The sequence below is a fragment of the Anser cygnoides genome, chromosome 13 (assembly GCF_040182565.1).
Source record: "Anser cygnoides isolate HZ-2024a breed goose chromosome 13, Taihu_goose_T2T_genome, whole genome shotgun sequence".
In the NCBI taxonomy this organism is placed as follows: Eukaryota; Metazoa; Chordata; class Aves; order Anseriformes; family Anatidae; genus Anser; species Anser cygnoides.
This window is the reverse complement of record NC_089885.1, coordinates 4,754,291-4,770,514: the sequence shown is the minus strand read 5'-3', so window position 1 is coordinate 4,770,514 and position 16,224 is coordinate 4,754,291. Positions and strand designations below refer to the sequence as shown.

Here is a 16,224-nt window from a genome sequence, read left to right as displayed (position 1 = left end):
GGTTTTTTAGTGTGGTTTTTTTTTTGGTAATTATTTAGAAAAGAACACAGGCGGATGACAAATTATTTCACATGGTAAGAAAACAAAACCCAAAGCAGATTGACAAAGATATTTCAGTTCTCTCCACCAAATGTTTTGCATACGCACTTAGATCTCAACTGTTTTTAGGGACATCAGTCAGAGCTGAAAGTCCAGTCAAAATCTGTGTAAATTAACTAGGAAAAAACTAGGCTTCAAGTGAAAAGAATGGCAAAGTCTTTTATAAATTCAGTCCAAAATCAAGCTGGAAGATAAAATGTCTAGTTCTTATAATTACTATCTCAGAACCAAATATTCTCAATGTTAAGAACTACTGTAAGTAGTGGAATGCAAGTACTTAACTAAAAGAGTTTTTGGAAATACTTCTTTGTATTAAAGGTTTAAAAAAAATAGCTAATTTCTTGAATCTGTTGTTTATTTTTTAAACTCTGTTTTAGACAAGAGTTTCAAATGCAAATGAGGAAGGAATCCTTTCTCTTCTTCCCTTCTCTCCCTCCTCTCTGAAATACACTAAGCAGAAAAAAGTACAGAAAATTAAAAAAAACAACTAAAGTACAGCATACTCTATACAGCTCCTGAGAGGAGACAAATGAGATATAATAGCATCTAGGTGAGATTATTACTGGTTGGTTTGTGGTTGAAAAAAGAAAACAGCTGAAAGATCAGGTCCTATTTCAAATACACTGCTCTGAAATTTATCTAGTGCAAGCCTGAGTGTCACTCACCAACAGCTCCCTAAGAGACTAGGGTATTGAAAATCTCCATTAAAAAAGTCAGATCTAACAAATACTATCAAAGCAGCAGTATACAATGACAACTGATAACTTCAATTATATAACAGAATAACAGGTTACTGTTATAACGTGCTTAAATGTTAAGCATGAAGCCCTACAAAGAACTGAGGATGCTATTAACAGAGATTTTCCATCTTTACAACACCGGAATCCAAATACCACCACCAGCACCCCCCCCCCCCACAGTAAAATGAAAAAAACAAAAAAACAGAAGCCTATTATTCCTTTCAGAGTTACTGAAACTCAATTTTTGGTGGCATTTTGTTCTTAATGAAGAAGAATATACTACCATTTCCATGATAGTGAGGACCAACATGACAGAGTGTGGGTTTTCCTGGGAGAGACTACTCAGTGAAAAATAAGAGTATTATAATGCAGATTGTCTTGATTGGCTGCAGATTCTTACAAATCCCTCTGCAGGGATTTTACTCTTCAGTAAACTGTGTTACACTACAGGTAGTTTAGAAATAGAACTACAGATATATCTTAAAGTCCATTAAAAAAAAAAAGAGACGTATTCTTTAAACTGTGGTTTTCCACTCCCGATTAATTTAATTGGTAACAGCCTACAACTTTGCAGAAACGTCTTCTTTCACATCAATATAATTCCACCCAGCAGAGTATTAAATGAAATTTAAAGCCTGGTCTCAGGTTATAGTTGTTCTGATTCTTGGAGGGTAAAGTCTGAATAATAGGCAGCCCAGTATTGCATTTCATTAGCAATCAACGCAGCCTGCTGCTTTCTAGTCACAGGAAGAAAAAAGTTCATCTTACAAAGTTTATAGCAAGAGAAATGAGAGACCATTATTAGAAACAGGTCATTCCTACTCAATTTGTAACATCCATGAGATCATGTTCCCATTAATGGAAACAAAATTTCAGCCTTCTGCACAAACTCCAGCTACCTCTTTTGTAGCTCGCTGACACAGAGCACAAAGCTTTAAGCACACCTAGATACTGTGCAAAGCTAGCATGCAAAGCAATCATCTTAGGCAGTATATCTATATATGGGTTTCCCTCCTCTTCCTAATGCCTGAAAGGCTGATAACAATTCCCATTAAAAAGACCATTTAAAAATAAATTTGTACATTTTCTATTTATAATTTTGAATTAATAGCTAATCCCTGCCTGAATTTACAGGATATCAAATATGGCACCCATGAAGTCATCCCAACTCAATAGTCCCCAATTAACAGCACGATATAGTGCAATACATCATGCTTACATGAGTTTAAACATTTTTATTTTTTAAATGACTGCACTGTTTTAAGCTGATAAAGCATCAACATCTCTATTCACTTATGGGACTGCACAATTTTTAGGGCAAACAGTCTTATCTTTCCTTTTGTTTTTCCCAGTATTTCTTGTTTAATAAAGATGATGAATTAGTGACAGGCTGAGCCCCAACATAATAAAAATGGTCTACAGTGAACTCTTCTTTTGACAATAATTCAATGAAAACAGTTGACCATTATCTCTGGGCCAATATAAAAGTATAAATCCAACAACTCTATTTGTGGAAGTACGAACAGAGAACTCCATCCCTTACAGAGGTAAGATTGCTAACAAAAGCTAGAAAATGTGGTCCAAAAGAGAGGGAATGCCCATCTAGTTTTGTGCCTTCTTTGAATTCACTGACTATCTTAAACAAATTCTTCAGTAGAAGAAAAACCAATTAAGATCTAGAAACACTTTTCACCTAAAACTTGCTAAAAAACCTAACAGTCTCTAAGGTTTACTGTGATTATCTAATTCCACGTAATCACCAAAAGGGCTCAAAGACCGTATGTACTTACTGTAAGTGATCGGATAGGTATCATTAACTGTTGTCTGTATGCAGTACAATACTTGTCTATTTAGCCAAACAACTTACTCTCCTGAAACTTACAGAACTAGCAGTCAGTAGAAATGCAGATAGTCTGAAAGGTTTCTCTGGCTTATGAATAACACATACTTGTTCTGTGACCAAGAGGCCAAAAAACATTGGAGACTCACAGAAACGACAAGATTTTGTCATAGTCACACGTTTAATCCAGCTCCTCAGGAGCCAGAGCACTTTTTCTTCTTGTGCCACGAAAGAAAAAGGGAAGAAGAAAAGGGTTTATTACACATATCCCAGAAGAGAAGACAAAAAAGAGAGGGAATATGGACAAATTAAAAACATACAAAACCTGTGCAGGCTAATCTATGTGTCTGAAAACATAGATAATGCCTTGTGTACACCTCTCACCTGTCTTCCTGTTGCAACTTTCAGATGACACAAGTCTAGATAGGCAATAAATATTTAAGATAAAAATTTAAAGCATGTCATAATATAACAAGTCTTCCAAAGGAAAAAAAAGACCTTACCAGCCCTGGAGCAGACTTCATTCTGTCAGCTCCCAGTCATAAAAAGCTATACAAACAGCTCACTTTGAAGGCTAACAATACTACTAGCAGTTATGTGTAGACAAAAAGGAACCAAAAATCACAGTAACTTGTTTAATGACAGGCAACTGGGCCCCACTAAAGGAGTCAAGACGGATTATAACTGCAGGCTCTTCAGTAGCTGCACACACACTCAGCTTTTGTTTTGAAATTGAGTTCTACTGAACTGGAAGACTGAAAGAGATAAGAAATAAGACAAATTATTTCACAAGCAGCAGGAAAAGGAGGTGTGTTCTCCAGCTTCTTTGTGTTTTGTGGTTAAGCAAGACCAAATCAAACGCAGTGTGAACTCTCAGAATTTTTCCTGTGGCTGAGGATTTCATAAACCACCTCCCCTCTGTGGTTTCTCTGGCATTTTCTTACAAGAAAATTGAAGCCGCGCTACAGCCTCTGTCTCAGAGAGCTGCTGTTTGGATCTTTTAACAGGAAGCTTAACTTCATATATAGGTATAGAACCCCCAACTCCTTTGAGTAACTCAAAAGTAATTGACCAAAAGGCTTACAAAAGCATTTCTTACGGTGAAAAGTGACCAGTAGCAGGCATCATGACTACACAGTTCTCTGTGCAAAAGCCCTAAGAACAAGCAGCCTTTATACCAACTGCATTCTAAGGACGGAAACCCTTCAGATGCAGACAAGTTCATAGTGAACAAAGAAAGCAGGCCAGGACTGCAGCGAGGAGAGAGATATGCTGGCATTCCTGTGTTGACAACTGAATAGCAGCAAAACTCTAACTAACTGCTTGTGTGGTCTATCAAGCACGTCGTAATTAACCTCACAAGCAGCCAGAACAAAGGCTCCCCAAATCGGACAACAAGGAATCCATACAGGTTTATTCACGGTCCATGCAAGTTACAGGTAAACTGATTCCTATTTCATTCCCTATAGGACAAAGTGACCTCTGAAGCTCACTCTGGACGAAGAGCACGTTCAGGGCTCAGAGATGTGACAGACTTACCAGCTCTGTACCAATCTACTGCGTGTCAGTCAAGCCACAATAACTACATGCATACTTAGCGTGTGTAAAATACGAAGCAGTTTAAGAAAATTTACCCCAAAAGGAAGAGTGGATATTGCTTAGGTGATGAGGAATAACATGTTAGATTGCAGTTATTTTGTCTTTGAGATCTAATAAAGCTTTGTTATGATAGAAAACCACAAAACAAAGAATGTTAGTAAAGGATCGCTAGAAGACATCCATGAAAATTTTCACACCAGCCTGTTACAATACACATCTGTAGAGAGTTCATTGTATGTTTTCCCAATGAAATTCTTGTTTGCCCCCCAAAAAAACATTCTCACAAAACACTTTTGTTTTAACTGGCATCTCCTAAAACCTGAACACAAAGCTCAACAGGTTTTCTGCTGCCTCCTTCTGGGAAGATGCTTTGGACACCAGGGCTTCCAGGCTCTATTTGAAGTAGGAAATTGAACGCTTAAGAGAGATCCAAACATCCAGTTTCTTCCCCAAAGAGCAATTAAATGTCTGATTTTCTGACATGGGACTGGGGAAAACATGCAGCTCTCCCAACAGAGAATTTCAGTTGTATACCAAATGCCCTAGCTTGTGTTCTGACCACCTGTAGTCCAAATCCAACATGACATACCAAGCTACGAACCAAAAAGGCTAAAATGCCTAACCTCTCCAGTGAGGAAGCATTACTACAAGAAACTCCACAGAACAATTATTTCCGAATCTGAAGAAACAGAAAACCTTAACTGGCTGACTACCAGGTGCTAAGTACCTACAAAGAGACTTCTGTGACTGAGAATAAAAAACCGCTGCCACAAAGGAAGTTACTTACTGCAGTGAAATAAGCTTTAGCAACACTATTAATGTCTCAGACTATGTGAGAAAGCAGGATTCATTAAAACAATCAAGAGGGGGAATCCCATGCCACCCCTCAAGCAAACCAGGTTTCTCTAGATGTCTCAGGTGACACTGTGTATTAGCACACCCTGGTACAGACGGATGCTTAACAGGAGTCCCTAATAGAAAGCTATTTGCAAGAGTCATGCATCCTGGCCATCGATTTTCATTAGCACCCAAAAAGCTGCCTGGAACATTACTAGATTTCCTAAAAGCAAGGTACAGTGGTGCCACATGCTGGATCAGATTCTGGATTCACATTCACTGTCACATTCAAATAACCCTACTAATTAGGAGAGTGGGGCTAAGAGGAGAGAAAAAGAATACTGCAAGCTTCTTTCAAAGTTGCCTTCAGATTACTATCTGTAATACTAGTAAGAGACTTTAAAAAAAACTCAGTTAAGCGAATTTTCATGTACATCTGGTAAGTGGGGTGTACTTGAAAGTAGACCACAAAACACCAACGAACCAACCATATAATCAAGTTAAATAGTACCATGAGGGTAACCACATGGCATGTAAAGCAAAACACTCTGAGCATCTGCATTTTGAGCAGATAGCTTCCCAGATAGGTTTCAGTTGCAATCAGAAGCATCACTGTAATATTTTGTACAGGCATACAAAAAAAGGTGGAATTTTACTTGCAGAATATTGCATGTTTGTACATGTTGCCATCTGCATTATCAGCAACTTCCTGAACAGCAGCAGCAGCACAAACACAAATATCTACTAGAGACAGTACCAGCTACCACCTGAGAGATTGCCTCTGCGAGAAAGAGCTGTACACCAAAAGATTGGCTCTTCCTCGTCAGCTCAAATAAATGAGCACATTTCTCTTCCAAGTAAACTTCAGCCATGTAGGTGATAACAGAGTGTTTCTTCGCTTTCTTTTCATAACACGGCAATATTGCTGAAAGCTGATAAGCTAGTTTCGTTGTACTTCCTTAAGTGCTAAAACTCATTGCTGAGTAGCACCTACTTTAGCTTATCCCAGCAAGATACTAATATTAGCCATGGTAAAAATTGCCATTCAGAGGAAAGCCAGTTGAGCCATATGTTTCAATGACACTTACAAAATTTACTCCCAATATTTTCTAATCAAATATTTGTTTCTTTTCCAAAAGCAAAACATTTTTTGCACAAAGTTAACATTTGCTCTTCTAAATTATTTCTACAAGGATTGCACAAAATTTGAATTATATCCTCCGTTGATCTGCAGAAAGCTTCTGTATGCTTATGTCCTTCTGAGAGCTAACAAACACTAATTTTGTTGCAAGCAAGAGCATGAGTATTACAATGCAAGGAAGTATCTGTTCTTACCTTTGCACTTGCCAAGAACCCCAGAGATATGGCTACTCTGGCTCGCAGGTCTGGTCTGTCTTTGGGCCACACGTAAGACAACATTGCTCTGACAATCTTTTTGGCATCTATCTCCTTCAGCTATTGAAAAAGAACAAAGGCATCGCATTATAAAGAGACCCCAGAAGCAAAATAACAGTATAATTAAGAATGAACGTTATACATTTGTGTAACTTTTGTATTTTGATAGGCAGACAGTTCTCCGTGTTTGAGCCTAGGAGAACATATTAACATTTTGAACTGTAATTTTTTTTTTTAGGTTTATAACCAGGATACTGTTGAAATAGATGAATTGTTCTTAACTCACGTGTCCTCAAGAGCACAAGTATAACATAAATGGAAAACAGAGAAAGACAATAAACCAGTTGAAATTGTTCACGAAACAAATGAACTGATCCTTCTTTTTATCTTCCCAAGATTCCTATACAGAATGCAAGGGCTTGGTATTCCTTCTTCAGAAGCTGATTTAACACAGCACGGAAACAACCAGAGGGAAAACAACCAAAAAAAATAACAAAAAGCATAAGGCAAGAAAGAAGTCTGAAAGGTCAACAAAGTAGTCTGGAGATAATTCAGTGAGTCACAATAAAATGCAGTACTTAAAAAAGAAAAATCACTAGCAGCACAGGAACTTGTATGAATCTCAAAATAAACACTTATGCTGATACACAAATTGAACTGTATGTAAATTTGAGATCAGATTAATTGCTTGCATTACTATACATTTAAGCATTTCCAGCAACCATTTGTACAGGTTTTGGTCATCCTTTCACCTTGGCAGTGAAATGAGAAACATTCTCTAATTTTTCCCACATCTTCTAGAGCTCGTTTTCAGGAGCACAAAGGGTAGTCCTTCATTGGGTGCCCAACGAAGGCAGGACTACCAGCAGAACTACTCCAGTTGCTTTCACTCAGCTTCAAATGTCACCACTTTGTTTAACAGAACGGCCCTTGAATTTGGGTAATCAGCCTTTACCAGGCTTTTAAGATGTACATGGCCACACATTAATGCAACTGGATATATCTTTTTCTTTTTTTAATATAAAATCTTCATGACTTCTATTCTCCAAACCTCGAATATTCTTCTAAAGACCACCACCATTCAGATGAAAAAAGTCTTCAGAAATGCCTTTTTTCTTCCTCCATAGGAGGTTATTTTATAGATAGTTTGATGTATCACTTACACTTTATATATATTCCACTAAACTCCAAAGCTGATTACAGCAGCTGAAGCCTAAACAAAGCTAGCCAATCAAGAATAAAAGCACATAGAGCACCAAAAACTTGTTTTTTTTTTTTTGTTGGATAACCTGGGGTTAACTTCAAAGACATGAAGGTTATCTAAAGCTGGAGGGAGGGCAGCAAGTAGCAGCTAATCTCTCTATTTCAGGCATTATTTTCTAACTGGGGAGGAAGAGGAAAGAAAATTCAGTCCACACTTTAAGATGACTTCTCATTACAGAAGGTGGAAAGGGAGCATTTTACAATGTATTTTAAATGCTTGCCTCACCAGTTTGTATATTTTACATTCTCATGCCTCAATTTTGAGAATAAAACCAATTAGAATAAAAATTCTCTCTTAAAGTCCAGTGTGAATGAGAAAGGAGAGCTCTGTGAAGAGGTATGATTGCTAAGGCAACCTGTGAAGCCAATCCTACAAATGTAAGCGTTTAAAAGCACTGGAAAATTCATCACATAGTTCCTAGTCATCACTTCAAAGAAAACCAACAGAAGACATTGAATATTGTCAACAACCGAAAACGTATTTGAGCATTGCAAAGTATAAACACATTTCAAATGACTTTAAAAATGGAGATATTGAAGATTTGTAAGCGAACAGAGGCTACAAAATTATTTCTGTTGTCTCCTCTGTCTGAGGAGATGGAGCTATCTGCTGCAGCACACACACAACCCTTTCCACTTGAGCTAAGGATATGCATGAATAGCATTTCAAATATTTGGGAAATATCTTTGATCACCTCTTACAGACTAAAAAGGAAGGTAAAAGAAATGGTATCACATGAACACAAAAGATACTCGCACAACCATAGTTCTAATTATATGTTGCTACTGGAGAGCTGGACTTTGTATAGAAAAGCTATTAAAAATAAAGAAGTACACTGACGGCAAACAAGGAATCCATTTCAGTTTCTGCATGGCTCTGAACAGCGACAGAAGTAAATCCGTTCAGAAAAAAAAAGTCTGAAGGCAGCCAGTCATTTGCCAAAGGCCTTGCAAAGGGACAAGAAGAAATATCAAAGGAGATGTAAAATGCACACACATTACATCAAAGTTTACCATGAAATAAATGTAATAAATGTTCCTGTTGTACAGAAACACAAGTTGAAAACTGAAAATTGTTTAACTATGCAAGTAATAAGATTAAGAATTAAAATAAGCAATCTATTGAATGGACTCAGGTCATTTTTTGATTTCTGTGGTATATAAAAAGGTCAAGAGTAAGGTGTTTATTTTAACCTTTTAAGTAGCAGTGATATGTTTTATATTTTCTTCCAAAGGCTTATTTCCAAAGAAATGGAAGGAAAAGTATTAGATTTATACTACAGCAGGTAGCAAAGAAAAGCCTTTTTTCCCCCCTCCTTTTTAACACAGCATGTTTTTAAAACACTATGGAATACTGAAGACCTACTAGCAAAAGAACAAGCGCAGACTCTCTTCCTGTCCCTACCCATTCCAGATTCTGAACCTTCTAAAATACTTTTAAAAAGGAAAAAAAAAAAAGAAAGAAGAGAAGTAATCATTCCTGTCCACAATCTCCAAGATTACTGAGTATTGCAAAGCATTTACTGGGCTGGCCCTGTGACTTTATGGATAAAGTTTGCGCTAGGAGGATGATCTATCAGCAGCATGATGGACGAAAAGTGGTAGTTTGACTTGCATTTCAGCTGTCATTGCTGATGAAGAAAAAAGGCCCTGTCCTGGCTCCCTGGGTACTCACTCAAGAAGCTGTATCATCCTCTGTATTGCGGCAGCACAAGCTGTCTCATATCTGCACGAGGTAATTCTGCGAACCGCTAACAGCTTGCTTTCTCCTCTGCTTCTCCACCTCTCTGCAGCACTGACCTGCACAGCCCCAGCCCATTTCTCACACCACCTCTGGAGCTCATGAAACACCTTGATGAGCTGATTCAGTTTATGAAACTGGAAGGAAACTCTTCAGTGTTTGCTGCAGGGTTTCCGCTCATGGAAGAGTCAGATAATTCTGCAAATTCAGTAGCACGAGACAAAGTATGGCTGAGAACACAGAACATGATTTATTTTCTTAAAGATTGTTTCAGTCCAGGGTATGCAACATGCTTTGAGTGAAGCAGCAGAAGTTGCTGTTGTTACTGTGGGGGGGGGCGCGCACACACTGTTCTCTCCCCTTTGGAGAAGTTACTTTTCAGCTGAATCAGTTCTCACTAGTTCACTACCAGACCATACAGTCACAGCAAAACTCCAGGGTGAAGTAGGATTCTTTTTGGGGCTGCCAGATCAGCTTAAGTACGTGTCAGACTAGGGCCTGAATTTTTCTTCCAAAATCTGAGGAAAAAAACCCACTACTTAGTACTAGCCATCCCTCCTAGGAAGGCAAGCAGTGACTAGCAAACCAAATAGCAACCAGGTGAAATGGTGGTAGGGGCAGGCTAATTATCAGCACTCTATCATGACTATCAGTGTTTCCATAAGAAAGTAATGTACGACTGCTTAGCAACCAGACAGACACCACCGCTTCTATTCCTGTCTATTCTGTTTACAGAAGTCTAACACACAAAAAAGAAATTGAAGATGGTAGAAGAACATTACTGTTTTCAGTTTCAGTCTCCAGCACATAAGCCACTGTTGCACGTAAAAATTATTCCGTAACAAAACAGATGTGTAATCTTCTCTTCCAGCTCCTTGCGAGATGAAGGTAACACCTACTGCCCTTCACACTCTTTGTTCATCCTTCACATTCAGTTCTGTCTCCCCTGGAGCTGCTAGAGGAAGAGGAATTTAAAACATCAGGCCAAATCACTTTCCAAAACAAACAGAATGGTTTGTCAAAAAAATGGAAGAGAGATACAGGTGTAATATTGCTGACGTGTATCACCTACAGCTTTCCTAAAAGCATAATTGCAGGGGAAAAAGTTCTTGTGGTAACGTGAGTGCCAGTACTTCTGAGCACTGAGTGCCAGTGCAGACATGGAAGAACTGCACTTGTACCATCAGATTTCCTTCACTTTTGCCAAGAACCTCAGCTTCTGCATCTACTGTCACTCTGTTTTCCTCTCCTCACGCAAGTGTCTCAGTGGCAAGTGGCATTTCAGCGAGCAGGGTTTTAAAGGAAGAGTAAAGACCCTGTAGCTTTTTTTGAAGACAGGTCAGTCTGTGATTTGCAGCTGCAGCATATGAGTGCGAGTTCATTCTTTGTATATAAAAAGGATCTTTCCCACAGACAGATGAAAAGATGAGGTTTTGACAGCAAACAGACAACATTCAGCTGATCAACATACCCAGGGGAACAGAAATTGTAACAGGAAAAACCACAACAATAATTAAGCCCCACAGATGAGTGGCAACACAGGGGATAATGCCCCCCTTCCATTTAGAGGAAAAATATAATCCATAGTAATTGTATTTGATAACATATACAATTAGGGTAAGTAGGGAGATGAATAGCTTGCTAGCTTTTAAGTCCGTTTTGCCTAGGAAGTATTTGACAGAGCCTATACGTCTTGCAATGAGGGTCCTAAAATTACCCTGAAGTTACTGCTACATGCAGGACCAGTAACAGCACCAGCTGAAGACGTCTGACTCTCCTGCTTCCCTGTGCCTTATGCAGAAAAGATCACAGATGCCTGCTAAAACAATCTGGCTGCATTTTAGATTATGCATTTCCCCCTTACTACAAAAGCATTACATCTGAGCAATGTCTCTCCTGACTTCTGCCTGTAGCATAAACGGGTTTGGATTAAATGAAGGGATAACTCTCAGACCAAGATTTAAGAGGAAATCCTAGGTGCAGTGCCCCCTCTCCTTTACAGTTACAGGAAAAAGGATGGTCAGCTCTGTTAGGCTGTGGGGAGCAGAGTGTCAGAGCAGGTGAGCAGGAATGAACCAGCCTGAAACACCTGGGATTTGTGCTGAGACCTCAGTTTGTCATCAACGCAGTCTGTGCTAGTCCAAGGAAGATCCCACCGAAGCTTGACCAAGTTCTACTCCCCACATGGCACTGTTCCGCAATACACAAAGCACCTGAAGGAGGTGCGAGTGAGAAAAGCACAGCAAGTGAAAGAATGGGGAGTTATATAACCCCAGCTCTTTGATTTTGTAATTTTAATAGCGCAAAGTTTACACCATGTTGTTTTAACCAAAAGCCCGTTTCTTTTCTACCTTTAATAGTTTGGTTTAATAAAAGATGGGCTTCTCTCCTTACATACCTATCATCACTATTTTAGGGCATGCACTTCCTGAATGTAAATTCAGTCGCGTGTATCGGCTGCATCAGCGTTAAATCAAAGTAAAAACACAGGCACACTTGAATTAGTTTTTTCCCCCCTCTTCAAGTGCAATTTCACCAACTAACGCACCAACTTGTACCCACAAGCTAATTTCTGCTATTCTGAATGCCAAGTCGCAGGCAAGTATCAGAGCACATTAAGTGACAACGGAACATACTTTCCATGAAAAAACCATTAACATAACGCACGCAAGTTACAAAGCAGTGTGTGACACTAACATTGTATTTTAATAAAACTGAGGAATTCGAACAGTTATTATAAATGTTTGGTAATCTAAGAGCTAGTAAGCTTACATTAGCAGGTAAAGAGAATCTGCTGTGCTACAGCATTCACTTATCTACCAATAGGTTTTCAAAAATTGCTATGTGGGGTCTTTTATTTATTTATTTATTTATTTTATAAAAGCAATACTATTTAAGAGATTTCTTACCCCTTCCTTTGGATCTGTGTGAAGCCCTCCACCTGCATGACCATGCCAACACATTCTCTTCTCTATCAGTTGCAACCTTGGGAAGATCTGTGTGAAAAAGAAAAGGTAATTTGCAAGAACCTCAGGAAACATGCATTTAAAAGCCAACAGAAAGATGAACTACTGGTTCTTCTTACCCTCCAACTGTATCAGCTTACATTAACAAAAGATATTATCTCAAAAACCTTGCCTTGCTTATGGAAACAATAATGAGAAGGACTGTAAATCTAGCATTATAGCGAAGAGAATCTTCCAAGCATCCAGAAGGTAAAGACAACAGAGCTTTAAATATTTAAGTTAAAAGGACACCTACAACTGAAAAGCAGAATAAGGAACCAATAAAAAGAAATTAAAGTTTTGGAAGATAACTGTACTCGGATGTGTTAATAAATAAAATGGGACACACTTAAGCAATAATCCTCTTTCCACATAGAAAATATAACTTCACTGGGGGAGGTCAAAATAAACAAACCTGCTTCACACTTCCCTTTCCCGTTGGGATGCGAAAGGCTTACTGGCACTGTATGACAGACACACGTTTACCCACCCCAGAGCCCCCGCTGCAATCCAGAACAGCATGTACTGAAGCAGTCAGGAGAAGAACCTGATTTTTAAAAACAAGTACTCACTTTCCTTACCATGTGAGCAAGATCTTCTGCTAAATAAATATGGACAAAAATTTGGAATTTATCGATTCAGGTAGATGGACCAAAAATAACAATTCACTATTACTCATTCAAGTGCAATTTCAATTCGCCTGCCACAAACAATGGGTGCGTCAAAACTCTTCAAAAGTGCCTGCATTTTGTTTAAAGGTTTTGCTACATTTTCCACTTCCATTTCAGTAAAAGTTATGTAAAAGCTCTTTATCAAACCATCAGACATAAAACCTAAAGAGCTCAGAGTTTCCCAAAGCAAAATTTCACTTTCCATATATGAAAGAATATCATCAGTGTTAATTTCACACAGACTCAATGACTCTCAAAAGATTTTAGCTTAAGTTCATTCATAAGTGGTTAGCTTAAGTCCACTCATAATTTTTTTTTTTTAATAATAGTAATAAAAAAGACATACATTATAGTTTCATTCAAGCCAAGGGTACTAGTTAGAAATAAGTCATGATGATTCCATGAACAGTAAAAAATAAATTCTCCCTATGTTTACATTAGTATTAAGGCAAGCAGACTTCATAGGAATAAGAGCCTGACAACCTGTCACTCAGAATGATGAGAATAAATTTGCAAAGTTTCTTGGTATTTCCCAACCTAAACAGCATTTTGAAGCAATAAAACCCTATGTACTCAAGGAAAACTCACAGCTTTCTACAAATTGGTACTTTCTATGTCTGGCACCATGAACTTACATAAAAATGTAAATTTTCTGCATTGATAAGAACTCTTCTTTATAACTGACTGTATCATCACTAGTTTTTAGAAATTCAAAAGGCCTTCTTGAGGGGTATATAAAAGTCTGAGTCTTCTAAGCAAAATTCACTCCTTTTCTAGAGTGAGAAACATAACTTGTCATTTAACTTGCTGTACTTCAATGTCGTAAACAGTGAAATAAAAAGGGGAAAAAAAAACGAAAGATGCTCCAAGAGTTTGATTTTCCCTCCCCCCACAAAAACCAGGAAGAAAAATTTCTACCTACCTCTGATGCCTCCAATAACGGTCTTGAATAACCTCCCACCAGACTCTGCCATGATCTTTGCTTGTAGATTGGTAAAATCTACAGAATAAAAAGGGGAAAAAGGTGGAAAATGGAACAATGCAGAACATGCACTTCACATGCAGAGAATATTCATCCAATTTACGTAAACAAGCATAACATGGGAACAAGGCAGACGGCTTTGTTTTTCGACAACTGACCACCAAAAAGGAAAACTGGTGGGGTGCAGGTGTAAACTATATCACATTCAACCATTAAAAATGCTAAATGACAATGAAGCTTTCCCTTCCCTAAAGCCCCAGTGCCACCAGACATCAATTCTTTTGTATCACGAAAGCCCCAAAGTTTTCCTGCTCATCTTTATCTTCTCCCAGGTTGTCTTCTGATTTCTTTCAAATATTCTTTTGTTCTATTTTTCATAATGAATTGTTATGCTTATGCTCATAGGTTCTGCCACTTCCCATCCCTCTCAGCTCAGCTGGTACCACGCCTGCCTGGCGGACCATGAGGCTAATCAAAGCTGCAGCTCCTCGCCGGCAGGCATCAGGACCATCAGAGACTGCACCACGGCTGTCTGTGAGCGTCAGGCGGGCAGGATACAAGACACCAACATCCACATACCCATCAATGCATCTTTGATGGGCGTTCTGCGAGGCACCAACTATTGCACGCTTTACATGGCACATCAAAAGCAATTTGTTTTCTCTAACAGTGTCTAAGAAGCGTTTATCTTCCCTAGGTGGACTAGCTGGCAGTGCTTCCCCAATGGCAAACCGGGGCCTCTCTTTCAGTTACAGTGATGGCTCCACATCCTTGACACATTCAATATTTAATCTTTTACTGCTCTGTTCCAATATTGTGCAGCGTGAGCACAAACATGGAGCAAAATAGCGAAAGAACTGCTCATCACCCCAAGGCACAGGACAAACGTCCAAAAGGTGTTAAAAATAACAAAAACACCTTGATCACAAAGAAGGATATTTTCAACCTTGAGAAACAGCAGCACCACCACGTATTTTATACCTTGCCTTAAGATATTCCTTTGCTCTTGTCCTAAGCCGCACACCATAATTCATTTTTCAGAAAACGAAGACAGTTCCTCCAGAAGTCACCACTTAGGACATGCTCATTTCAAACACTCCAGTTATGTGACAACACAGGCCGAGGAAGAGTAAACGTTAGCACTACATACTGCACGCTTAATAGAGTGCACTGGCCTGGGTCAGCTGTCCTGATCCCGCCAAGACCTGAGCTGAATTAAGGAGGTGCAGCTCCTCGTAGATAACCTCACAGCTTCAGTTTCATGTCAACAGGGTGGATTCCATCTAAACTAATGCACTCTCTGTATGAATGGTGACAGCTTCATAAACAGAAAATATAATGGAAAGGGACAAGGACTTCCGAGAGGCCTCGTTACATCCCAAGTTACTGCAAATTAATCCGTTATGAAGGCACAGTTACTTTGGATAAAAGCTCCCACCAACACGCAAGAAGAGGATTAGGCACTCCTTGCAGCAACCACTACAGTGGCATCTGGGAACAACCCAGAGTCTAACACTAAATTAAGCTGTACAACCAGCACAAAAGCAGCAGCACTCCCTAATTCAGCAGAGGCAATTGTGTCACTACAGCTCCACAGGCAGAGACCAAACTACAACAACCTACAATTTATCATGGAACTGCGGTCCGGGGCGAGAGGCTCAGCACAGTTACTCAGCTCCTGCCTCCTACAGAGGAGCGTGCAGCACGCTGAAATCCTCGGTGCCTTTACGCCAACGTTTACACTTCAAGCACGTGACACTGATAAAAGACTGCTGAGACACCATGCCAGAGAGGTTTCGGGTCTGATGAACCAACTGCTCAATGCTTTGGCTCCTCCCAAGACAACACAGCTGGAACCTCTCCTGGGCAGTATCATTCCCTCCTGCTCAGCTTTGCAAGAACAAGGATATATTGATCTTAAGTATTATAAAGGTTGAAGTGCAGATATCTAACTCAGCATGTATTTGTTTTTGTTGTATATTCCTAGCACATGAGAGTAGACAACCAATGCTCCAACAGTTATCGGAAAGAAACTATGTACTGTTCTTCAAG

The 16,224-nt window shown here is 39.0% G+C and overlaps 1 protein-coding gene across 1 annotated transcript in view; it reads right to left on the bottom strand.

Annotated features, from left to right (window-relative positions):
- ABCB7 (ATP binding cassette subfamily B member 7) overlaps positions 1-16,224 on the bottom strand; it is a 42,627-nt gene that overhangs the window by 19,624 nt on the left and 6,779 nt on the right. Inside the window, exons 2-4 of the mRNA XM_067004929.1 lie at positions 14,113-14,190; positions 12,424-12,510; positions 6,451-6,570 (exon numbers count right to left, since the gene is read on the bottom strand). Of these exons, the coding sequence (XP_066861030.1) occupies positions 6,451-6,570; positions 12,424-12,510; positions 14,113-14,190 (285 nt within the window). The remainder of the gene's footprint in view (positions 1-6,450; positions 6,571-12,423; positions 12,511-14,112; positions 14,191-16,224) is intronic.